This window comes from Sorex fumeus, unplaced genomic scaffold (assembly GCF_029834395.1).
Source record: "Sorex fumeus unplaced genomic scaffold, SorFum_2.1 ptg000005l, whole genome shotgun sequence".
Classification (NCBI taxonomy): Eukaryota; Metazoa; Chordata; class Mammalia; order Eulipotyphla; family Soricidae; genus Sorex; species Sorex fumeus.
Genome location: NW_026606062.1, coordinates 6,537,620 through 6,563,319, shown reverse-complemented (window position 1 = coordinate 6,563,319; position 25,700 = coordinate 6,537,620). Strand labels below are relative to the sequence as shown.

Sequence of the window (25,700 nt, the reverse complement as noted above, 5' to 3'; positions counted from 1 at the left end):
CAGTCTGCTCTTCAGTGGCATACATTCCATGCCAAAAAATATGTTTTATGTCAGATGATGCACACAATTCATTACCGAGTGTCATCATTTTGGTAGTCTTTATGACAGAACAAAGACCCCCCCCCCTTTTTTTTAATGTACTTCATCTCGACAGTCTCCCCAGATTAAAATAAATAAGCATGCAGCTTCTTTTTCTTAAGCACGGCATTTAAACTATTGTAGCAAATAATGCTTATTGGTCAATTGACTTTTGAAGATTAATTTCCATCAGGTATTTAAGTTGAGAAAATACAAACCTTAGCTAAGGCCCTAATCAGTGCCTTTGGTGAGGCGTGGGAAATGGATGTCTGCCGAAAGCCCAAGTCTGCGTCCATGTCCTAAAGAAATACTTGCTTGTCCCCTCCCATGTCTTATGGCTTAGAATTTCTGTGTAAGACCCCCCCACCACCCAAAGCAATTTCTCATCCTTTCTTCTGAAAACTGGTTTTCCCAAAAGACTGAAAATCCCAGCGGCACCGAGCAGTGCTGACATCCGGGCCCTTTTCTTTGAAGCCTTGAGGTCCATGTCCTGGTGCTGCTGGTGCCCAGGAGGCTGCACCCATCCATTGCTGTCTCTTTTTGAGTCAGTACTGTTCTTCACTGGGCTGGAGCTATAGCATAGCGGGTAGGACATTTACCTTGTATGTGGCTGATCTGGTTTGATTCTTCCGCCCGGCAAGCTGCCAAGGGTGTCCCACCTGCATGGCAGATCCCGGCAAGCTCCTCGTGCCATATTCGATGTGCCAAAAACAGTAACAACAAGTGAGACTTTACTGGTGCCTGCTCGAGCAAATCAATGAAGAACAGGAGGACAGCGCTCCTGTTTTTCACTGCATAATCATCAACAATTTGAACAGTTTATCCGCAAAACCTAGGGTGTGGCCATTAAATGGGGCTTTTCTTTTTCTGTTTTTATTGGGTTGCTTTTGCTTGGGGGAAAGGGAGAGGCGGGACAGGATGTGACAATTGGCACTATTCTATGCATACACCTGAGAGTTCGCGCACATGCGCAAACACTACTACAACCGCTTCCTGGCTCTCTAGCCTCTCTGGTATTCTTCATCAAAGTCTACTTCTTGACTCTGATGGCGAATTAACACGGACCCAAAATTGCGCAGGTTTGGACTCTGCAGATCTACAGGTATGCAAGTGTATAGATGAGTACTATACTGTAAATGTATGTTCTCTTTCTGTTTTCTTAACATTTTTTTCTTTAGCTGACTTTATTGTAAAACTGCTGTATGTAGTGTGTGATATTAAATGTATAATATACAAAATGTGTCTTGACCAGTAAGGCTTTGCGGTCTGTGAGGGTCAAGTAAATTGGGGTGTCTGTATCTTAACGGGTTTTCAAGTGTTCGGGTATCTCTGTCCCATGACCACTTCAGCATTGCAAACACCTGCCCCACCCCCGCCAAACACAGAAGGTCAGTTACCAATGTCTTGAACCAGCAGCCTGACCAAGGTAGAGACCCTCCCATTAATTAGAATGCAGGAAGATAGGTAGCCAGTTATCTGTACATTGTGCCTTGTAACCATTTTCTTGTGTGTAAAAGTAATGTTTTGTTTTTGGGTTCTGTCAAGGTTCTAAGGCCCAGCAGCTTCTACAGGGACTGCAAGCCAGTGACGAAAGTCAGCAGCTCCAGGCCGTGATTGAGATGTGTCAGTTACTGGTCATGGGCAATGAGGAGACACTGGGAGGGTTTCCTGTCAAAAGCGTCGTTCCCGCTTTGGTGAGCTAAGTTTCTCCTTTACCTCAGCTGTTCTCTGCATGATGTGAAGTTTTTAATGGAAAGTATAATTGTTTTAATTTTAAAAGCTCATAGACTAAGATAGTAGAGTGTAACCTAGGGGTTTTATTTTATAAGTATGAGTGTGAGCTAGAGATGCATTCCTTGATGAATAGTTACTCCATTTTAATATCTAAATGACTGCTTTTGCGCTTTAAGTGATTGGCTCAATTCTGTGATATCTTGGTTTCTGTGCCAAAATTTTTACCTTGTTTTAACCAGGTAATACACAGGGCGATAATAATGAGCTCACTTGGGTTTTATTGCTGGCCAGAGCCATAAGGTTTTGTGTTTGATAATAGCGTAGATGGCAGAACAAGTAAATTCTGATTCAAAGGGTTTCTTGGTTACCAGAGAGATAAAAGCACGGGTTTTTCATGTAGCTGAACCCGATTTAAATCCTGGCTCTTCGTGATCCCTCAGTATAGCCAGCTGCAACCTTGAAGGAGCCTCTCAAAATAAGGGTTTTTGGGTTTTTTTGTTTGTTTGTTTAGCCAAATCAGAAAAACCAAAACAAAATACCCCATCCAAAAAAAAAATGGGTCTTTCAGAAGTTTAAATTTCTTTTCAACACAGTTGTGAAGTAATGAGAAATTAACCCCATAGTAGCTTATGCCTTGAAAACAATAGGAAGAGAAATTGCCAGCTCTAGGCTCTTTAGCATCATGTTTTTGAAGCTGTGACTAGTTTTTATTACAAGAGAAAATTGATTTAGGATTAAAATTAGGACTGAATTAATGTTAAAAGACTAACATGTCACAAATACTTATTTTATATCTTTTGAGAGCTAAAAATATAGTCCTTTTTTAATACCAAATAAAGTTGTCAAATATGAAGTTGTGGTTCATATTAGATCGCAAAGTTTGCCACTTAGATTGAAGGCGGCAGTTTTTGTTCTGGCCACCTTTGTGGGTAGCTCCACTTCGGCAAGGATGGGAAGGGGTTGACGGGTTTCTTCCCTTGTGCTAATGAAAGCTGACTCTCCCATGGCAGCAGATCTAATAAGAGCTGGCATGTTGGGCCCGAGAGAACTCAGTGGGTTGAGTACTGGAGTCCTTGCGTGCAGGAATCCCGTGTTTGAGCACCTGAGCACTGCTGGGTGTGGAACTGAAACGTGCGTGGGTGTATGTGCATATAAAGGCTCCCATGTTGATTTTTTAATCTTTAGTAAAAGCAGTATTAGCCTTTTAACGTCTTCTCAGAACACACAATATTAACATTACTTTCATAAAGTAATCTGTATTTGGTTCCACATTCTTGATTCAGAGGATCTCATTCTGGGTATCTTGAGTTGGTCCTTATCCTGTTCTTTTTGTTCAAAGGACTGATTACATCCTTTCCTTCTTCAGCGGGTTGTGGACTGAAAAGGAACTCTACCAGGCATAGTTTGGACTGATTACAAGTTTTTCATTTTTTTCTTACTCTTTTTCTTTACTGTAATTTAAACTTTGTATTTTATTTCTTAATTTATGCTGAGTCTGTTTACTCTTTGTGTCCAAATCCTGTCATGCTCAGTATTTGAAGAGTTTCTTATTTGGTGGGATAGACCCACTGTTAGGTTTATCTCTAAGCTTTTTTTTTGGTTGGGGGCTTTTTGGGTCATACCTGGAGGTGCACAGGGATTACTCCTTGTGGTGCTCGGGGGACCGTATGGGATGCTGGGAATCAATCCAGGTCGGCCGGGTGCGAGGCAAATGCTGTACCCACTGTGCTATATCACTTTAGCTCCTTATCGTTAAGCTTTTTCTTTCTAAGGCCATAATCATTTTTCAGGAATCTGAACTTCATGTGATGAGTTGGTACTCTGGAGGTTCATAAGTTAATACTGACATTACTTTAAAAAAATTTTTTTAATGGTAGTCATGGTAACATTGTTACAATTGTAATAAATTCATGACTATAAATGTTTTGTAGTTCCTGCATTGGACGCTACCACTGTCCTTGATTCTAGTCTGCATTTTCCCTTGCCCCATCCCTTTTCCCCACTGTTTGGTAATATCATTTTGTAATGCAAGAGCAAGCTTCGATCTATCTTCTGTGTCTCTGTACCACTGATGAGTAAGATTATCTAATATCTGTCTTCTCCCTATGATTGATTTTGCTTAACATGATACCTCCAGTTCTATCTGTGTTGGGATGAACTGCAAGATTTCCTTCCTTTTCACCTTCCTTCTTTGCTTCCTCCCTCTCTCCTTGCCCATTTTCTCTTTCTTCCGACCTTCATCCCTACCCCCCTTTTTCTGGCCCAGAGCTTAACTCTGGGCTCTGAGCTCAGGGATCACTCCTGACAGGCACAGAGGTTCCTCGGAGTGCTGGGGATCAAATCTGCGTCATTTCACTCTACAGCTCCTATTTCATTCCCCCCCAAATAGCTGCATAGTATTCCATAGCATCTTTGTTCATTAATCTGATTTGGATATAGGGGTTCTTCTCATATCCTGGCTATCGTACTTAGTGTTGTAGTAAAGCTCTTTTTAAATTTTTTTAAAATTTACCTTCTGACTCTGCTCCAGGGACTCTACTCAGTGCCGATGAATAAACCAGGGTCTGCAAACGTGCAAAACTGCCCTGTACTATCTCTCCAGACCTTGTTATGTTTAAAGAAACGTCCTTAGTAGTTTTCCGTGAAGGCTGATCTCCATCAGTAGTGAATGAAAGGTTTGTTTTTACTCCATTCCCTCCAGCGGTACTATAGATTTTGATATGCACCATTCTCGCTGGTGTGAGATAGCTCACTGGTTTGCATTTCCCTGATTCTGACTAATGATAAACACTGCTGTATGCCTACTGCAGTCTGTTTTAGACTGTTTCAGATTCTCTTTCGGGTGTTCAGCCCACACCTGCAGTTCTTAGGGTTCATTCCTTGCTCTTTGCTCAGGATCACTCCTGGTGGGCCTTGGAGGACTGGATGGAGTGCCAGGGTTAAACCTGGGTTGGCCACAAGCAGGGCAAACACCAGACCCACTGTACTAATAACGTTGGCCCCACAATCTGTATTTTCTTTTTGGAAAAGTGTCTCTTTATTTTTGATGTGGTTATTGATTTTTTTGTTCTTCAGCTTTGTGAGTACTCTATGTATTTTAAATATTAGCCTGATTTATGATGTGGTATGCAAATAATTCAGGAGCATGCTTTTTAATTTCAGTTTGAGTTCCTTTTTCCATAAAAAAATTTTCGGTTTAATGTAGATCCGGTTATTATATGCTTTTGTTTTCTTGGGCAGTAAAGTCAACTTATTGAAGGTATCTTGCTCCATTTCCTGGAGAGTTTTGCCTCTGTTTTACTCAATGTATCATATGAGTCTAGTCTTCAAGCTCTTTAATCCACTTTAAATTTTCTGTATAATGTGATACATAATCCATTTCATTTTTTGACTCCTGTCTGTCCAGAGGCTTTCCGTGTTCTGCTTCTTGCACTTGTATCTAAGGGTTTGGTTTAGTTTTTAGATTCTCAGTTCCTTTTTTTTTTTTTTTCCTGTTGCACCTGCTGGAGTCCTAGCGCTGCTCTCGGGGATCTGCTGCCCATCGGGGAAGAGAAACAATGTAGGGTGGGATGGGTCAAACCAGGGTTGGCTGTGTACAAGGCAGACGCCCTACTTGCTGTATTATCATTCCAGTCCCCTCAGTTCTGAATTTTCTTTTAAGCAGTCTCTGGTCTTAACTAGTTTGAATCTTATCACATCTTTTTGGCACATTTTCCCCAATTTAGTGTCCTTCTTAACAAGTTCATGAATAATTTGGTGGTGTTTCTCTCCCAGGATTATAAAAAAACTGCCCATTTTTTCTTTATTTTTATTCTTGGGATTTTCAGTAGCTTTAAAGGCTTTTGCATGAACCAGACAGCCATGGTCCCAATATTGAAAACATAAGGGAAAACTGTGGGTACTGTCTTTTGGATGAATTATTTACCAAAACGTGCATTTTCTTTTGATCTCCTTTAGTCTTTTGAGTTTTAGTTCTCTGAGAAGCCATCATATACTGGGACCTATTACTTGCGAAGATGTACAATGAAGGCAGTAAATGGACTTGAAAAATGACATCATTTCGCTGTCCAGCCTGCCTTTGTACATTCATTACTATTTTTGTTCCTATTTTTTTCAGGGGTGGCACACCCAGCCGTGCTCCAGGCAGCTTACTCCTGGCTCTGTGCTCAGGGATCACTTCTGGTGGGACCTGTGTGATGCCAGGGATTGAACCAGCTCAGGCGTGTGCAGGGCAAGCACCCTACCTGCTGTACTGTCCAGCTTCGTTAACTTTCGTACTTTATTTTGCCTTAGCTGTATATGTTAGCATGTTACTTCTTTATCTAAAAGCTGACTTCTGTGGCCCAGACTGGACTCTTCTTGGTTTTTCAGTTGTTCTTGTTCAGTAGGAAATAAAGCAACGAAGAAGTAGATTTATCTGATGATAAAGGTGTGATTTTTATTAGTTAAATAAAGAAGCTGTTACATAGGAAGAAATGTGGAAGTGTAAGTCTGTTTACTTAATTTGTAGTTGTTGATTTGGTGTTTTTAATAGACCTGTACATGTCAGGCCATGCATTAATAATGGCTATTAATGAGTTATTCAGGTTTTTTAATTACAAGTGAATACTGTAAGTAGGTATCAATACATGACCATAAAAGTGTGCAATCATATTTCCTTCTCGTGACAGGGAATCTATAATTAGATTTTTCTTATGCAATCATGCTGTGTAGGTTTACCATTAAAAATGGAAGAATTAGTTACTTCATCTGTTATTATGACAACCCTTTCCAATTACATGTTTTCTGTCACTGTAGGTATTTGATATATGAAGTGCTGTTCAGCTCTTTAAAATGGAGAGTATGGAATGGGTGTTCATTACCTAACAGTTCATCCATAACCTTTGATACATAGTTACACTTCATTCAGCCTGATTCTCAATTGAGAATCATAGATATTGTATTATAGGATTATCTGTGTCACTGTATTTATGCATTTAATTCAGGTGCAGTAGATGACTTAAAGTGCATTTTATATTTAACATTCAATTGGAAGGCAGTCTGCTTCCCTACGAGGAAATTACTTTAGTTGCTTGGAGAGGATGGAATATCTAACCCAGCAGCTTTGAAAAACATAGTTGAATTTCCTTAAGATCTTTCACATAAGAAAACTAAATGTAATCGACTAAATTGACTAAATTTACTCTTGTGTTAATAAAAACTTTATTAATTGGCTATTAGTACATAATATAGTTTCTCCAGTGTTTCTTGCAATGATTAATAGTATGTGTTAATACTATATTTATGTTTTACAGCTGAGTTGATGGTTTTGATGACACTATTAGTATTCATGGATGAAAGTTTTGTCTGTGGTTTCAAAGGTTGTGGATTAGATGTCACTGCATTTCTGGTTTTTGTTTTTATTGTTGTTCTTACTATTATTTATTGACAGCTTCTAAGTCTTCAGGAACATGTTAATGGGTTGCTTTTCTGAAGCGTGGGTTAGGTTAGGGACCAGAAAAGTTGGTTGCAAACTTCAGGAAGGTTTGCTTTTGACCTGAATCTTGACATGACGACTTAATCTAGGAAAGTTCCCAAGTTAAAACTGTTGTATATGACTCAGGCCTTCCTTAATACAATCATTCCTTTGTGTGCATGTTTGATCATTAATTTGACAATATCCTAAATATAATTGTTTCTTGTGAATGCATACGAGGCTGTAACTCAGCATTATGGTAATAGTCTTGAATGACCCCTTACATTCCACCTGTGAAATAATGGAAGAAATACTGGAAGACCTTTTTCAAAAATACCTTCTAATAGTTGTTTTTTTTTTTTAAACAGATAACATTATTGCAGATGGAGCATAATTTTGATATTGTGAGTATGTATATCTATTTCTTTTAAACCACCCAGATTTCATCGTGATGTCTGTTGTTGACTCTAAACCCTTTCTTGTTTTCCAGATGAACCACGCCTGTCGAGCCTTAACATACATGATGGAAGCACTTCCTCGCTCATCTGCTGTTGTGGTAGATGCGATTCCTGTGTTTTTGGAAAAGGTAAACTGTTTGTCTAGGATTCTTTAAAGCACATCTGTGGCACGTGCTGCGAACATGTGGCTTCTCTGTTCTTTACATTTGGGGACTAAGGGGGCCAGGAAATGAAGTGGCGTCTCCTGTGTGCAAAGCAGGTACTCAGTCCGTTGAATGATCTCTTTGGCCCGGCTTTTTGTAATTTTAGAGCAGTCTCTCAGATTGTAACCCCACTTTAAAAGACATTTTTAGCATTCACTATCAAATGAAAATACATATTTTCTAGCTGTAATTCCAGAGATACATACTGGTCAGTAGTTGAAAGTTGACACAAATAAAGCATTTACACGACCAACCCAATTGATAATTTTTAAGAGCAGTTATCTCAATATAAAATAATTTTAATAAGAAATTTAAAGATTCTTAATTAAAAGTAATCTGATGTTAAAAAAAAAACTTGAGTTAGATAATGATTTTTGGGGGGAAGGGCCCATACCTAGCAGTGCTCAGAGTCAGTAAGTGAGTGAGCATAGAAATTAAATTTTTGCACTGGTCTTAGGTGGTGATTTTGGTCTAAGTTAGCCTTATTAGAACTCATTAAAATTTGCATTGTATGTTAAACTTTGTAATGCCATATAAAACATGATGTTGTTCTTAGAATACAATCCAGTACAAAGTTTAAACCTTGTTTCTCTACTCACGCCCTCCTCCCAATAATTTACTTTAATTATAATGACAGTTATAATTGGCTTTAGCCTGTTCTGTATGAAGTGTATTTTTTGTAACTTAAAACAGCAGAGTAGGGCTGGAGCAATAGCATAGCGGGTAGGGCGTTTGCCTTGCACACGGCCAACCCAGGTTTGATTCCCAGCATCCCATATAGTCCCCTGAGCACCGCCAGGGGTAATTCCTGAGTGCAGAGCCAGGAGTAACCCCTCTGCATTGCTGGGTGTGACCCAAAAAGAAAAAAAAATCAAAGTAATTTGAAAGTGATTATTGTGGCTCTATATGGCAGCTTAAGCTGGTTTTCTATAGTGAGTGGTTTTTTTTCCTATAGTAAGTGGTTTTCTATAGTGAGTTTCATGTTAAAGATGGTATAGCTGATAATATAAAATTTATTATATTTAAATTATAAAATAATAAAATCACATACATTATTTTAAGATTGCAGTAAAACAAAACAAAACACTGTCCTCCTGTTGTTCATCGATTTACTCGAGCAGTCCCAGTAACTTCTCCATTTTGAGACTTGTTGTTACTGTGTTTTTGAATACATATGAATGCATATTGAATACATCATGGGTAGCTTGCCGGACTTTGCCGTGCGGGTGAGATACTCGGTAGCTTGCTGGGCTCTCTGAGAGGGGCAGAGGAATAGAACTCGCTCAGCCGGGCTGGCTGCGTGCAAGGCAAATGCCCTACCACTGTGCTATTGCTCTAGCCCAAGATTGCAGTAAAATAATTATGATTTTAAATATCAATTTTATAAATTACATTATCGGTGGTTGAGACAAGTGACTGGAAGCAACCCTGGATTTTGACCTTAAGGTGCCTATTTCTGCATTCACAGCTGCAAGTGATTCAGTGTATTGATGTGGCAGAGCAGGCCCTGACTGCCTTGGAGATGTTATCACGGAGACACAGTAAAGCCATTCTGCAGGCAGTAAGTGTTGTTACCAAAGTCCTGGATCTTGTTCTATTTGCTGTTACATTTTAGACCTGCGTTTTTATTATTTTAGCAATTGCTATAAGAAACACGGGGTGTTTTAATTTGATTCGCTGTTTTTCCCTGATAAGCAGGATAGTTCTTCACCTTAACAGTTCTCTTCATTTTAGGGTGGTTTGGCAGACTGCCTGCTGTATCTCGAGTTCTTCAGCATTAATGCCCAAAGAAATGCACTAGCAATTGCAGCCAATTGCTGCCAGAGTATCACGCCGGATGAATTTCATTTTGTGGCAGATTCCCTTCCATTGCTTACCCAAAGGCTAACCCATCAGGTAAAACAGGAACCTTTCGTATTTGTAGTAAAACACTTCCTCTGTAAATGGCCATTTTCAATTAGGCTTAAAAATTTTGGCGATTTACCCAACTGAACTGTTCTTTGTGTTTGATATTCAGCTATTTTGAATTTGAGGGATGAATTTGTTACTTTATCAAACTGAATGTTTCAGTGTGGTCAGAATTTCCTTTTGGAAAGACATGTTCTAGAGACTGCAGGCAGATAAGACCAGGATAATACAGCTACAAATCAGAAGAGACTCAGGATCGGGTTAGTCCCAACTAGAAATGGGGGCGCGGGGATGTAGATTGCAGCTGGGGGTGGAGAAAAGCACAGGAGAAATTGATGAGGAGCTGGAAATCGGAAGCCTGGTCGAGAAGTCTCAAAGGCAAAGGCAGAACTTCCTGAGATTGGGGTATGGGAGAGATGGTGTTTTAAGCCAAATTATTTAGTACAGCCAGTGAATTTTTTTTTAAAAAATGAGCTTTAAGGTGTTCCAACTAAAGAGGTTTTTACATAATTTGCTTTTAAATCACCTTTATAATATGTAAGGATTTGCTTAAAGTAAGGGATTTAAATAAGAGATTAGAGTGATTTCAGTAGTCATGATTTCAGAGTGTTTTGCTTAAGATGATTGAGACACAAATCATGCCATTATTTCTAAGATTTAGTAGTCTAGGATAATTTACAGAGGGAGTAGAAATATGTGCTCTAATTAACTGAATCCAGCACCTCTAGAAATACAGGCAAGTGAAGCAGAGAAAGAGTTGACCAGTTAGAACTTGAACTTCTAGAATTAAGTACTACCAGCAAAATTGAAGACAATATAAGGGAACTATTTTTTGTACGGACAAATCTGTTCTGAAATTTGAAACCCATTAATCAATACGTAAGGAAAAAGCAAGCTATGTTAAAATACTTTCTAAGCCATTATATTGTTCAATCTCTTCGTAGAATTATTTCAAATGTTTTCTTAATGGGGCCACTTCAGTAGTTTTACTATGTTCTCAAAGTGATTATAGCAAATAAATAACTGCTTTTTCACATCAAATATGATTCATTCCCATATGCTTAGCTACTTCAGCTTTTTAGTGTATGCATCCTTTAAACATTTCTACTGTGAATTCTTAAATGTTGGAATTGCAGAACCATAAACGTTTTCTTTTCTGTATATCTAACTTTAGCTGTTGAGCCCATTCTCAGAGGAGATGGGTGCTTTCAAAATGAGATTTTTTTCTTTGAAATGAGGGTATTACTCTTCCTTGTTTAGGCTTACTTCAAAACCCTCCTCTAATTGAGCAAGCCTTTTGAAGAATTTGAGGTTAGGAAGAAGATGAGGCTGTGAAGTATGATTGTGAAAGTGTTTTTATTAAGAAACTTTTCTTTATTAACAAACACAGGACAAAAAGTCAGTGGAAAGCACTTGCCTTTGTTTTGCACGTCTGGTGGACAACTTCCAACATGAAGAGGTAAGTAAGCATTTATGTAGTCTTTGACGGCATTTTCGTGAGCCTGTTAAATAGGTGAATTACAGCATAAAAATACCTTTTTTCCCCTCTGTTCAGAATTTACTCCAGCAGGTTGCCTCCAAAGATCTGCTTACAAATGTTCAACAACTACTGGTAGTGACTCCACCAATTTTAAGTTCTGGGATGTTTATAATGGTAGTTCGGATGTTTTCTCTGATGTGCTCCAACTGTCCGACGTTAGCTGTTCAGCTCATGAAGCAAAGTAAGTACAGTTTTATTATCCTTGTAAGAAGGATATGTGTCTTTCCATGAATAAAGTGGTGGTGGGGGGGGCATGACATGGGCGTGGCTGCCTGGTATTTTGGAAGTGCAGGGAGGTGGGGGATTGCCATCCATTTTTATGGATAACTGTCTTCCTTTCCGAAACAACTACAAAGGAAATAAGAACTTTTGCAAATTCTTTGATCTCAAAATAATGACAGAATCTTTACAATGTGCTATTTTCAGATGTTCACAGTACCTCAAAGTTAATAAAACTACCCTTATATATTTTTTTTTACTCTGAGGTCGAGATTATTTCTTATTTCTCTGTTAAAGTTTGCGCTGGAGCCATAGCACAGCGAGTAGGGCATTTGCCTTGCATACAGCTGACCCGGGTCCAATTCCCAGCGTCCCATATGGTCCCTGAGCACCGCCAGGAGTAATTTCTGAGTGCATGAGCCAGGAGTAACCCCTGTGCAATGCCGGGTGTGACCCAAAAAGCAAAATAATAATGATAACAACAAAATTAATGGGCTGGATCGATAGCACAGTGGGTAAGGCATTTGCCTTGCATGTAGCCAATATGACCGACCCGAGTTCGATTCCTCCGCCCCTCTTGGAGAGCCCAGCAAGCTACCCGTGACATATTCAATGTGCCAAACACAGTAACAAGTCTCACAATGTTACTGGGCCCACTCGAGCAAATCGATGAGCAACAGGAGGACAGTGACAACAAAGTTAATGGTTTGCCGATTATTATCGAACATTTCAACAAAATGTTGCATGTGAATAATATTTTTTGAAATACAGGGTTGGCTTTAGGTTTTGACTTCTGGGAGGAGACTCCTGTGGGAGTGGGAGCGGAAGCTGCCTCCACAAACCTGTTCCTCCTGACCTGTTTCTCCTCTTTTTCTGGGAATTTGAAAACTAAAAATAGGGATCAGGATATTATAATGATCCCTATTTTAACACTGGCATGTTTAGTGTTTTGGAGGGAAACAATTTTTCTGATCAGAGAATGATAAGATTCAGATGCTATTAATAGCTATTTATATCCCTTTGGCCACACTTTTGGAATATATAAATTTTAAAAATATAAATTTACTAGGCCTGAAGTTTGTCTTTTTATTGAATCACGGTGAGATACAGTTACAAAGCTTTCATGGTTGGGTTTCAGTCATACAGTGATCAGACACGCATCCCTTCACCATTGCCCATTCTCCACCACCAGTGTCCCCATCTCTCCCACCACCCTCACCCCATCCCAGCCCCTGCCTCTGGTAGGCACCTTCCTTCTCTCTTTACTTTTGGGCATTATGGACTGAGAGGCCATCATGTTTAGTTTTTAGTCTAGTTTCAGCACACATCTCCCATCCCAAGCAATCCCTCCAACCATCATTGTCTTAGTGGTCCCTTCTCCATCCCAACTGCCTTCTCCCGCAGCACGAGACAGTCTTCCAAACCATGGAGCATTCCTCCTGGCCCTTGTCTGAAGATTATGTCTTAACACAGTCATTAAGGTGTATTGATTTGGGCCTGGAGAAATAGTACAGCAGGTAAGCACACTTTCCTTGGCTGCAACCGACCTGTGTTCTGTCTTAGACATCCCATATGATCCCCTGAGCCTTGTCGGACGTGACTCCCCACCCTCACGCCAGAGGTGGAAGGTTAGGTCTCAGCCTGAAGTATTGGAAAAGAAATGGTTAAAATCTTCGTAGATTTTTCTTTTCGTTATTGCTTAATTGTCGCAAATTATTTGGGTGTAAGGTGATTTAATTTTTGTGGTGTAATGCGATTTTCTGCACAGGGTATGGTTGGTTCCCTTTTAGATTAATAATAAAGTTCGTTTCATGGGCTTTCGTTTGTTGTTGTTGGTTTTACAGACATTGCAGAAACTCTTCACTTTCTCCTGTGTGGTGCCTCCAATGGAAGTTGTCAGGAACAGATTGATCTTGTTCCGCGAAGTCCTCAAGAACTGTATGAATTGACATCTCTGATTTGGTAAATATGGGGCTGATAAGTGCAGGGTTTGTCGGAGGGGTGTTTTGAGATTCGATCAGTCTTTCCTCGCGGTGGGTCATTCTGCTCCCCAGGGTGGGTGTTGGAATGATCTGGGTGGTGGTAGTACCTTGGGTGGAATTGAAGGATCACTTACTGTTTGTTCTCTTAAGGTAGATTTTCTTGAACGATTTTCCTTTTCCTCATAAAAGGCAGGTGTGAGGCAGTCAGCGCCTAAGTTTAGGAACCTCGGTTTCAGCAGTCGTCTGTTCGGAATCAGTAAGGAAACGGAAAGTAATGGTTGCGCTTTCTTTTCCCAGCGAACTTATGCCGTGTTTACCCAAGGAAGGCATTTTTGCTGTTGACAGCATGCTGAAGAAGGGCAATGCGCAGAACACAGATGGAGCGATATGGCAGTGGCGAGACGACCGGGGCCTCTGGCATCCGTACAACAGGATTGACAGCCGGATCATTGAGGTAGTAGTTTCATTGTACCATTCAAATAGATCGATTTTGGAGGAGATTGGGTTTGGGGATGGACTGGGGAGGTGGATGTGTGTACATAAATGTGCTCAATTTTTAATTAACTCAAGATTTTTCTCATTTTGTCTCCTGAGAACAAGGTCCTCATTTCTGTTCAGGTCAGAAAATGGTGTTCTAGTCCTGCTTCCGCTGCTCACTACCTGATTGACGTGGAGCAAGTAATTTGAGTTCTTTGTTCCATGGTTTCCTCCTTTCTGAAAGGAAACAGTGGAGAAGTCAGGCTACCTGTATTAGGAACCCCTTTATTTCCATCCGAAACAAAGCTTTGAGTGTAAAGATTTACAAACAGCTGCTTCCCACTCTTTCAAAGCAACAAACATGGAAACAACTTAGTGTCTTCCTCTAGATGAATTATCAAATTGTGATGCCTAATTGGCTTATTAGTCCATATTTCATTGGGATAAGTTTTGATGACTGATGAGAAATATGAAAATACAGAACACAAAAATTGAAGCTTTTTAGGGGCTCAGCAAAAATAGCAGGAAAACGAAAACAAACCCCAAAACCACTACTTCCAAGTACTTACAGTGATTTTCCTTTGGGGGGTATGTGTGATACAAAAACACAGTATAAAGAATTACAGTTGTTTGGGGGCTCAGCGACATTAGAGAAAGGCAAATAAAGGAAACAGCTACTCCCAAATATTCAAGTGACTTTTTTCCTTTGGGGTATGTGTATGAGTGTGTATTATCGTTTCCAAACCCATCCATTTAAAGTTTGTAATGAACTATTTCAGAATTATTTTAGGTCAGCTAAATAATTGTCCTAGTTTAGAAAGTGTTTGGAAATGCCCCAGCCAGCCTCATTAATATTTCTTCAATACATAAGAGACCCACTGTCAATAGTTCCTAATTTCAAACCATGATACTTGAGAAAATCATTTGTGGGTCCTTAGAGATAGTATAGCACATAAGGCACTTGTCTCGCAAGCAGCTGACCCGTGTTCTATCCCTGCCACCAGTCTTCCCAGGCCCACCAGGAGTGATCCCTGAATCCAGAACAAGGAGTCAGACTGAGCACCGCTATGTAGGACCTAAAAACCAAGCCAAAACTAAAGGAAGATTATCACTTATGTAGTCATCTTTAAGTTCTCTTTTCCAGTTTTTGAAAGTGAATTCTTGAAAAACATTTTAAACCATTGACTTAGATTCTAAAATAAAGTTTATATGGAATATATGAATTTAGGACTAGGGGTATAGCTCAGAGGTAAAGCACTTGCCTTGCATATGTGAGGTCCGAGTTTGGTCCTTGATTTCAAAGGAAAATGGCTGAGTTTAGAGTCAGTTTTGAAAAGGAGGTTACCTACTTAATTGTAACTTGTGCAGTTATGGTCTCTTAAGTATTCTTGATAGTGCCTTCTTGATTATTTTATTATTATTTCTTCTTATTGCCTAAGAGTTCTGTCTTGCAATCTACCTAGGATTTCTGTAGATTGTATTGTTTAAAGAATGAATACTCCTTCATGTTTTAATAAACAGACAAGCAAACTGTTAATTAAGTAAACCTGTTTTAGTTGTATACTTTGTGTGCATGTAACCTCAGGAGATTGTGTTCTTAATTCCAGTCATGTCCCTTTTACTCATAAAGTCTCACTTAATGTATAGTGTTCTATTTATCCCTGGACAGTTATAATATTTTTGTTCAAAGGAGAATTTTTTGATGGGCTGCAAGAATTCATGATGTAATTAACATTTAACAGAAGATTTAGAGATAACAAATTTTTCTCTATCAGCAGTGTTGTAAAAGCCTCATTAATACAAATGGTGTCTTTATGTCAGTGATTCTACATAAGCTGGATCTTGTAACAGGATTTTACCTACATTTATGTCTCAGGGGACCTAAATAGGCCTATTGTGTGTTTCTGACTGAATTTAAAATTTCTTTGATTGCGTTTTGTCATGTCCATACTATTAAACTTTCCATAATCAGTCACTTTACCTTCTGAATCCTGGTGAAATGATTATGTAAGTTAGCATTTATGGAAGGTCCCCGCTGTGTCTTAAGTTAATACATTTCTCCATGTTTATATTCAAGGTTTCTCTTTCTTTGCTCTCAGGCAGCCCATCAGGTCGGTGAGGATGAGATAAGCTTGTCCACTCTGGGACGAGTTTATACTATTGATTTTAATTCTATGCAGCAAATCAATGAGGACACGGGAACAGCACGTGCCATTCAGAGAAAACCTAACCCCTTAGCCAATACTAACACTAGTAAGTACCTTTTCAGGTAAAAGTAGCATTGTATTATGATACTACTTCTTTGGGTAATATTTGTAATATCCTGTGCGCTTAACTAGCTTAAGAGAGTTGTATACTTATCTTTATTACTTTCATTGATGTTTGAACAGATACCTTCCTTACGATTTTATTTAACATGCAAATTTCTGGGTTCTGGACAGAAGTAGCCGTGAATGCTTAATACACTATAAGTCCTGCTCTCCTTTTAATACATACTGTCTTACGGGTTCTTTAAACCAAGGATTAAGTATAAAATACTAGATAGATTTCAGTGTTTTGTTTGTTTTTGTTTTTGGTTCACACCTGGCGATGCTCAGGCTTCACTCCTGACTCTGCACTCAGAAATTACTCCTGGCAGTGCTTGGGGACCAGATGGGATATGGGATGCCAGAAATTGAACCCAGTTCAGCCATGTGCAAGGCATACGCCTTATGCTCTGTACTATCATTCTAAGGATAAAAGATTTAAGAAAACTAGATGAATGAGGGGAAAAAAACTAGATGATTATGATCTTCCTTGGATTTCTGACATCTCCGAATTTGGTGAAATGGCCTTTCAACTCCAGTTCAGAGAGCGGGGGTCTGCAGAGCTGTTCAGTTTCAGGTTCAGGCCTGAACTCAGCACTGCTCTTTTCTTTTTATTTATTCATTTATTTTTATGTAGGAGTACTGCTATTTATTCAGCCACTGATCAGCTGATTGAATTGGGCATGAACTCCATCTTACCATTTTTTTTCTCCATTTGTTACAATTTTATTTATTGAATCACCGTAAGAGCAGTTTCAAAGCTTTTGGGTTTAAGTCTTGGTCATAAAATGAAACACCCAAACCTTCACCAGTGTCCATTCTCCCCCCCCAAAACCCCAGTATACCCCCATCCCACACCCTCCCCCTACCTATGGGGCAGACAATTTCCACATTACTCTCTTCTCTACTTTGATCACATTCAATATTTTGACACCAGACCCACCATTATTATTTGAGATTTTACCCCAACACTCAGATCTGCTGAAAAGGCAACAAGTAGACAATTTGTTTCCTATTGCTGGTTAAAAATAACATATGATGTCACATGGCTGCAGTAGTGGCCATGCAATTTTGAAATTCCGAAATTTTAACAATTAAATCTGGAGGGATTAATGCCAAAACCTGCTGGGTTCTGAGATTGTTCCTGAGTCTCTGGGATCATGGCCGTTGAGCAGCTTGATCAGGAGCCAGAAGGGACGTTCATCAGCAGCAACTCAGGGTCTCGTTGGGACGGGAAGGAAAGGGCCGGCTCCACCACCATCCCATGAGGCCCAGCGTGTTTCGTCACTTCAGGCCCAAACCTGACTGTCCAGTGGCCTCTGGAGGATGGTGGCAACTGAGCCGCCTAGGGGGAGCAGGCGGAGGGACAGCAACCTTTCCCCCTGGGGTGGCCCGGTGACAGTTCCTTACTGCGGGGTCCAGACACATTTCTGCCGAAAGCCACTGGCCTCCGAGATTTGTTTGAGTCTCTTGGATCATGGCCGTTAAGCAGTTTGATCAGGCGCCAGAGAGGCCGTTCGTGGGTGACGACTTGGGGTTTCGGTGGGGTGGGGAGGAAAGCGCCGACTCCACCCCCATTCCCTGAGGCCCCGCTGCCAGGGGAAACAGGCCTGACATGAAACCCATTCCCACCTGCCTTGGCCCAGCGCTGGTAACCTACTGCAGGGACCGGACGCATTTCTGCCCAAAGCCGTTGGGTTTCAGGATTTGTTTCAGAAACAAATTTAAGTACAGTTTAAATTTGTTTCTGAGTTGAGCTGGAGGTGGTTTGTGGTGTGTCTCCCACACCTAACTTTTGGCTGTTTACTTTCTTGGTAAACTTGGCCCCAAGTTTTTGGGGTCTGGCCAAAGGCACAGCTGCAGTTTTAAGGTATCTGGAAGTCTGAAGGCGTCATCAGGCTGCTGATGCACTCGCCTCACAGGTACAGATTGACCTGCTGGCGGCACCATACCCCCAGCACTGCTCTTATGTGCAGTATATAAACATAGATAATTGTGTTCTAATTAAACTGCTACCAGATGATCACAGGATTCAGTCTTTTAACCTTTTTTTGCCAGCCCCTGATCTGGACCTTTGCTTTTCAACAGTTACCATTTAGGACGGTGACATTTGTCTTGAATTTTCCTAGATCCCTAGCAAAGTGCAGTTTCTCAAACTCTTACTTCTTTCGGCTGGTTAGTACTGATTTGTTCCCCATATATTCATAAAGGCATAGTGCAGTGGTATGTTCTGATCTTTTTCTGGCCAGAATGGTCTAGTGTTTTTCTAGGTGGCTAACTTGTGTCTTAATGCTACCTTCGGTGTTTTAGGAAACCCCGATGTTATTAGGTAAATTAATTCGCCTCATAGTCAAAATAACAAAGCCTTTTCAAATATGTGAATCTGAGTTTTCTGTATTCTTAATGTATTGCTTTTTAAAATCTGTGTCTTCAGGACTGCATTTCTTTTTTTCAGGTGGATATTCAGAGTTAAAGAAGGATGATGCTCGAGCACAGCTTATGAAAGAGGATCCGGAACTGGCTAAGTCTTTTATTAAGACATTGTTTGGTGTTCTTTATGAAGTGTATAGTTCCTCAGCAGGACCTGCGGTCAGACATAAGTGCCTTAGAGCAATTCTTAGGATAATTTATTTTGCGGATGCTGAACTTCTGAAGGATGTCCTGAAAAATCATGCTGTTTCAAGGTGTGTTCATTAAGTAATGCGAAAACCTTTATAACTTCAAATTTCGCTAAGAATTTTGAGGAGCCTTTACACTAATACTCTGGAATATAGTATATTATGTGTAACATAGGACAGGACAGTGTGAAGTGTCTTAAACATTTTGTTGCCTACTCCTTCACAAAGAGTAAACAAATGGTAAAAGATGAGCATTTAAAGATGGTTTCTTTAAGGGCTTAAGTCTAATATCATCCTGCCAGCATATTGCTCATAAAGTTTTCTTGATATCCCTCACCCTCACGCCTCCTAAATGATGAACATTTTAAAACATGTTTATTGGAATGGACTGGTTTCACAATTTAAATTTTTGCTCTGAAATTAGAGTTACTCTGGCCAAAAATATCACCAGGTTCCCAGAACATGTTCTGTATACAAATGTTTTCTGTTTTTTAGTCACATTGCTTCCATGCTATCGAGCCAAGACTTGAAGATAGTAGTTGGAGCACTTCAGATGGCAGAAATCTTAATGCAGAAGTTACCTGATATTTTTAGTGTTTACTTCAGAAGAGAAGGTAATGTCATTCATGATAATGGTCAGATTTTTATTATGTTAGTGATTCAGAAGAAATATAGTCATAATCTATAGAATCAAAAATCGTTATTGCTTTTGGAAGACATTTGGAGTCTTACAATTCAAACATACACTTCTTTTTTTTTATCAATCTAATACAGGTTAGGTGAGATTTACTGTCAGTTGATGAATATTTAGCAAGTTTCAATGATTTGATTGTGTATGGGCCAGTAGCTATCACTGACTTTAAAAAATATATTACGCTACAATAGTTTCTTGAAAAATTCAGTCTTTTCTAATGAATCCTCATAAAAGATCAGTAGTTACAAAAGTTGAAAGGAGTTTAAAAGTTTATTTCATTTCATGGTTAATGGAATACCTCAAAATGTATAATAATCTTTAGACTCTCACTAGTCTCCTATTGAAATCATCATAGAAGATGTAATCTTATGTACTTCAGGATCTCTAAAGATATGTTTGTTTTGGCCATTCAGATGTTTTTCCTTTTTTAAAATTGAAGGTAATATCTTCTTGATCAAGAAGTTTTTATTGATGGTTCTATCTTTGGGCTTCGGGGGTGTTTTTGTTACTGTTTTTATTCTTTGGTCTTATGAGGATTCAGAAAATGATGGTATTCTTACCTTATGTAGTTCCTAACTTTATCACCCACCTTTATCAACACTCCTTTCTGCATATTTTTTGACCAACATATCCTAAGCTAAAGCCATAGCTCTTCACATCTTGAGAATTAACTGACATGCTAAGCAAAAGTGGGAAGAGATTTTTTGCCATTAATAATTATTTCTGTTCAAATAACAGTGGACTTACAGAAAGTCACCACTGCGTAGTATATATAAATGAAAGGCAGAATCTTCCCTCCACTTCTGAGGGGTAATTGTCATTACCAATTCAGGTGTTTATGTCAATAGGTGTTGTCTTATGCCTATATTAGCATTTGTGTCTTCTTGTTTTTAGTATTATGTTACCTTTTGTAGTCTGATTTGTTTTGGGTATTCTGTTTTTGTGGTTTGATTTGAGTCATTTCTTTTTATTTGGAGGAGAGTCAGAGTAGGTCTGTTTGTTTTTACCTACTTTTATTAGGTTTGATTGTGTTAATAGTGAATTCCTCACTTCCAAGTATATGTTTATCCTATGCAATAGAAAGGGTCTTGAATTAGTTTTTCGCAACTTTGTATGTGGCTAGGTCACTATTTCCAGTTTTAGCTTAAATGTCTCTGATTCCTGAAGATCTTGCTTCATTTCTAGATTCTTATAGCTATAGCACACTATTTAATCTCTCATAAGCCAATTACTATTATTTGTAGTTTATTATAAAATATTTCCCATTCTTGATAGTAATTTGACTGGGGGGTTGTCCTACTAGGTGTTGGGGAGCTGTGCTTAGGAGATCCTGGGGTACTGGAACTCAAACGTAGGCCTCTGGCACCCAGAACAAGTGCTCCAGCTTGCTGAGCACTCTTGCAGACGCCTGGGACTGTGCATGTGTGAACATGTCTTCAGACATTTAAACACATAATATGACAGATCCACCTGTTATTTACAGAGACAGCCATGTAGGCACACATTTTCCCCTCTTCTTTATATGCCCAATTCCACACAAAAATCCCCTTCCATAGTTACTGTTTGACTTTCTCGATGAGCATCTTTTTAGTTCTAGTTCTTTTGTCAGCAGTGATAAATGTGATTTTGTCTCCATGTAGCATTGTAAGTTAACAAATCTCGGTCCTTTAATCTTTTTCTCCCTTCTCTTGGCTTTTGTGTGACAAGGAGGGTCACACACACGTAGCTGTGGTGCTCACCAGGGATTACACTCTGGTACTGGTACTCATGCCATTCTGGTTGTAGCCCCCGCAAGCTGTGGTATTAGCTGAACAGCAGACCTGTGGCGATCAAGCAGGGCTCCTGTGGGTGGCACCAGTGATTTAACATCAGGGCCTCATGCCTGGATTAGCCAAAAATAAAAAGCAAGCCTGTTTCTCCCCATCCCTTCCCTGCGCCTGCATTCCTTTCTGCACACATTCTGTTACTATCCCCATCAGACATCCCATCAGATCTGGGGTACCGAGGGCCATACTGAGGCAAGCTTGGCTGGGCCGTCTTTGGGACACCAGTGTAGTACTGGGGATTCAGCCCCAAGTCAGCATATGCCAGGCAGCACGCCGAGCCCATAATGGCCTTTCTCTCCCCTTCGGCTCTCCTGCCCTTAATTTGTCCTGTGCTTCTGTGGTTGATTCTTGATCTTGTGTGTCTTCCTTCAGTGACTTTACATAGACTTGACTTAATGACCTTTTAAATTACACGACCTTTGAATATTAGATGACATATAATACACTTTTAATTTTAAATTCACCTACTTCTTTTCCAAATGGACTGTGAAGGAGCTGACACCTACATTGTCATTTTGTTTTCTTCAGATACTTTTTAGCCATTTCCTCTAAATCAGTGTTAGCACTTAAAGGATTTCGAGGTCCTCTAAATTTTTAGCACCTAAGGTTTTGGGGATGGTGAGAATGATGTGATTTGATTAAAATGGATTATTTTTATTCTTTATTATTTTAAAGGTGTAATGCATCAAGTGAAACACCTAGCAGAATCAGAGTCTTTGTTGACGAGTCCACCAAAGTCATGTCCTAATGGGTCAGGATCCTTGGGATCCACGACCTCTGTCAGCAGTGGGACAGCCACCGCTGCCAGTAACGCCGCAGCGGATCTGGGATCTCCCAGCTTACAGCACAGCAGAGACGATTCTTTAGATCTGAGCCCTCAAGGGTAAGTGCGTGAGTGGGCCTCAGAAAACACTGTGATTTGGTTTGGATCCTGGCCTTCAGCCTTGACACATGCAGGGAATTAGTGGTAGAATATTAATGGTGTGTACATTGTTAATTTCGGTATTTTGCTAGATCTTCTGTATAAATGGGCAGAAAGCCAGACATTTATTGGAAAACTGTTTAAAGTCATGCTAAGGAGCCACAAGTTCTGTCTATGATAGTTACTTCTGTTGACAGACACACAAGGAAACCTAACATTGAGGTGTTGAATGGCTAGTACATTGTCAACCACTATCTACAGCTATAGCTTTTGAGTTCTGGTTCTTTCACTGTAATATTACCGTTGTTTGCTATATTGTTGTGTAACAGTTTTGAGCTACCTAGATAATACTAGAGAGAAAAAATGCAAAGGGAGAAACCCCCAATTTCTCTCTTAGCATTATTTGTAAAATGGAAGGTTTTCTTAAAGGAGAATGGGAATCTTCATTTATATATTTTTGGTGAAAAAAAAGCAAAAAGGTGTACCTTTTGTAAAAACAATTTAGGCGAAAGCCTAGTGGGACATGTTTTTGTGAAATATTCATCATTGTTCTGCCTTCAGATCCAAAAGACATTTTTTGGGGGGGTCAGTGAAAAATGGGAATTCCTAATTTTAGCCCATTTCTTGGCTTCTACCTCTGTTTTTAATTCCTTGCTTATGTGTGCTTCTAAAGAATATTCCAAATGATAGTACATTTTCCTGTTAAAGCCCAATAAAAAGTGCTTCTTTGACGTTAGAAAGTGTTTTCCATGGAGGGCAGTGACACACAGGGCTAGGGCACAAGCTTTGGGTGAGGGCGCCCCAGTTCCATCTCAGCACTCTTCTGTGTGTAGCCACCAAGCACCACCAGGCGAGGCCCCAAGACCAAACAATAAAAGTCTTTTGCTGAGTGGTAAGCTCTGTTCTGAGATTCAGAAAAATGCTCAGAGTACTTTTAACTCCGTCAGCTAAAAAGCTAAAAGGTTAATCTTGATAAAACATAGTAATACGTAATAATAGGATCAAAATTTAATCTTATAACATGCATGGTAGTATTTTTTTCCTGTAAACTAGTTGAGATTCTTGGCTGCTTTTGGTGCCATCTGGTGGCCGGTCCTCACTCTATTAAACATGGATTATAGAGGTTTGGGGATTTGTGATGTAAGACCTCTTGCATGGTGGCTGCCATCTTAGGACGCTGTTGAATTTAGATGGTAGTAGGTCGTGAGACTCTTCAAAGGTCGTTGGACCTGGCGACTCAGCCGTGCCTTCCTCTTTCCTTCTTCCTCATAGCCTCACATCCCCCTAGCAAATTAAGTAAAGTTACTGCAGAGTAGTATCTGCATGCTGCCTAAGACAAATCATGGTATGTTTAAAGAAATGCAGTGCTTGAGAGTGGGGTGTGGTTGGGCCGTACCTGCAGTGATTCCTGCCTCTGTGCTCAGAAGTGAAACCTAACAGTGCTCAGGGAACGATATGGGGTGCTGGGGTTTTGAACAAGGGTCACAACTGCTCGTAGGACAAAGGCCCGAGTGAGCCACGTCCAAGAATGGGAATAATTCTAAAGAAAGAGGAAAGAACCTTATTCTGATTTTCAGAATTTTAAGTTGCTACTTCTTAATACTGTTTTTAGTTAAAAAAAATAAATATATATATTATACAATTTTGTAAACAGGGCGAATTAAATCACATTGAAATGTTTTCATCAGAATACCAGTACCCATGCTGGAAAACTTCAAGTGCTTCTCATTGTATTTAAATCAGAAGTTTTACCCATCATGCATAGTTTCGTTCCTTTATGAATCTCTTTCACCTTAACAAAACTAAAAGTAATCTAAAATACAGTGAAAATAACAAAACCTTGAGCATGCTATGCTTCATGGGTTTTATGTTTGTATTTTGGGTTTTGGGACTCAGTAGTGGTGAGCTGGGTCTGCGCCTGGTTCAGTGTTTAGGGGTCACGCCCACTGGTGCTCAGAGACCATATGTATGGAGGGAGTCAGGCATGGTCTCACATCTGCAAAGCAATCACTTCAGCCCTGGGAAGGCATTTAAATGGCCTCTGTTGCATGTATATTTTGCTTGTCCTTTAAGTTAAAGGGAAAAAATGTTAACCAAATACAGCATTTGTCTAGTTGGTTGATATATTTTCATAGTATATTTGTGTTACTTTTAAATAAAAGATTTTTAATATTTTTAAATTTAGTTTTATTTTTAGTAGTGCGAACAACTAGGTACTTTCCGGATTAGTTTTATGAGACTAAACCTAGAATGTGACAGGCACACAGTTGGTATTACCTGACTGAAAGACACCCTGTTTCAGCAGTGTTGGTAGGAGTTTGGTTTTTTTTGAACCACACCCATCTCAGCTTCTGAGTGCTGGCGGTGTTTGCTAAGCGACCGTAAGTGGTGCTGGGGGTCAAATCCAGGTTGGCAGTGTGCACGGCAAGCACATTAACCACTAACCTGTCTCTCCGGGCCTGAGCAGTATTTTTTTTACTATTTCTGCCATTTCTGTTTGCATTTCAATGAATAATGAGATGTTGGTGATGGCTAAACTTACCCATGTTTTTCCTTGTGATAGTCGATTAAGTGATGTTCTAAAGAGAAAACGACTGCCAAAACGGGGGCCAAGAAGGCCAAAGTATTCACCTCCAAGAGATGATGACAAAGTAGACAATCAAGGTAATGAAGAAACCATGGGGGGAGGGCGGGGAGATGAACTTAGTTCCAGGTGTGCACCTGATGACAAATGCTAAATAGCTTTGGAAGACACTGGAGTTTGCCGAAGTCCATGTGTGATTCCACATCTTCAGCAAGCTCATCAGAGATGTGAATCTGCAACTCAGCTGCTTATCATTTATATCAAAGTGATTTAACTTGTTGTTCTCTCTTCCTAGCTAAAAGCCCCACTACTACTCAGTCTCCGAAATCTTCTTTTCTGGCGAGCTTGAATCCAAAAACATGGGGAAGATTAAGTGCACAGTCCAACAGCAACAACATTGAACCAGCGCGAACTGCAGGAGTGAGTGGTCTCGCCCGGGCTGCCTCAAAGGACACCATATCCAATAATAGGTAAAGTGGGACTTGGCGGGACTCTTCTCCTCAGAGTCAAGACACGATTTCAGTCAGCCTGTGCGTGCCTCGAGAGGGAACCTGTGAGTGGGCTGAAATGATGCTCAGGAGGGGCACTCAGAACTCACGGAGGGACGCTTGTCTGTTTGCAAACCTTTCTGGCTTTTTCATGACTCTCAGGCTTGCTTTATTGCAGTGCCAGGACGGCACTCTGAGGCCTCTGCTG

General features: G+C 39.9%; 1 protein-coding gene across 13 annotated transcripts in view; it reads left to right on the top strand.

Annotated features, from left to right (window-relative positions):
* TRIP12 (thyroid hormone receptor interactor 12) overlaps positions 1–25,700 on the top strand; it is a 142,401-nt gene that overhangs the window by 85,947 nt on the left and 30,754 nt on the right. For 5 of the 13 annotated variants that reach the window (XM_056122035.1, XM_056122029.1, XM_056122014.1 and 2 more), the window contains 15 exons: positions 1,624–1,772; positions 7,636–7,671; positions 7,758–7,853; positions 9,397–9,489; positions 9,663–9,824; positions 11,227–11,295; positions 11,392–11,557; positions 13,440–13,557; positions 13,875–14,031; positions 16,154–16,307; positions 18,816–19,044; positions 19,474–19,592; positions 22,174–22,381; positions 24,984–25,084; positions 25,300–25,474. In XM_056122035.1, coding sequence (XP_055978010.1) covers positions 1,624–1,772; positions 7,636–7,671; positions 7,758–7,853; positions 9,397–9,489; positions 9,663–9,824; positions 11,227–11,295; positions 11,392–11,557; positions 13,440–13,557; positions 13,875–14,031; positions 16,154–16,307; positions 18,816–19,044; positions 19,474–19,592; positions 22,174–22,381; positions 24,984–25,084; positions 25,300–25,474 — 2,032 coding nt within the window. Of the gene's footprint in view, positions 1–1,623; positions 1,773–7,635; positions 7,672–7,757; positions 7,854–9,396; positions 9,490–9,662; positions 9,825–11,226; positions 11,296–11,391; positions 11,558–13,439; positions 13,558–13,874; positions 14,035–16,153; positions 16,308–18,815; positions 19,045–19,473; positions 19,593–22,173; positions 22,382–24,983; positions 25,085–25,299; positions 25,475–25,700 lie in introns of all 13 variants that reach the window. The other 8 variants (XM_056122023.1, XM_056122005.1, XM_056121972.1 and 5 more) reach the window with 3 other exon arrangements.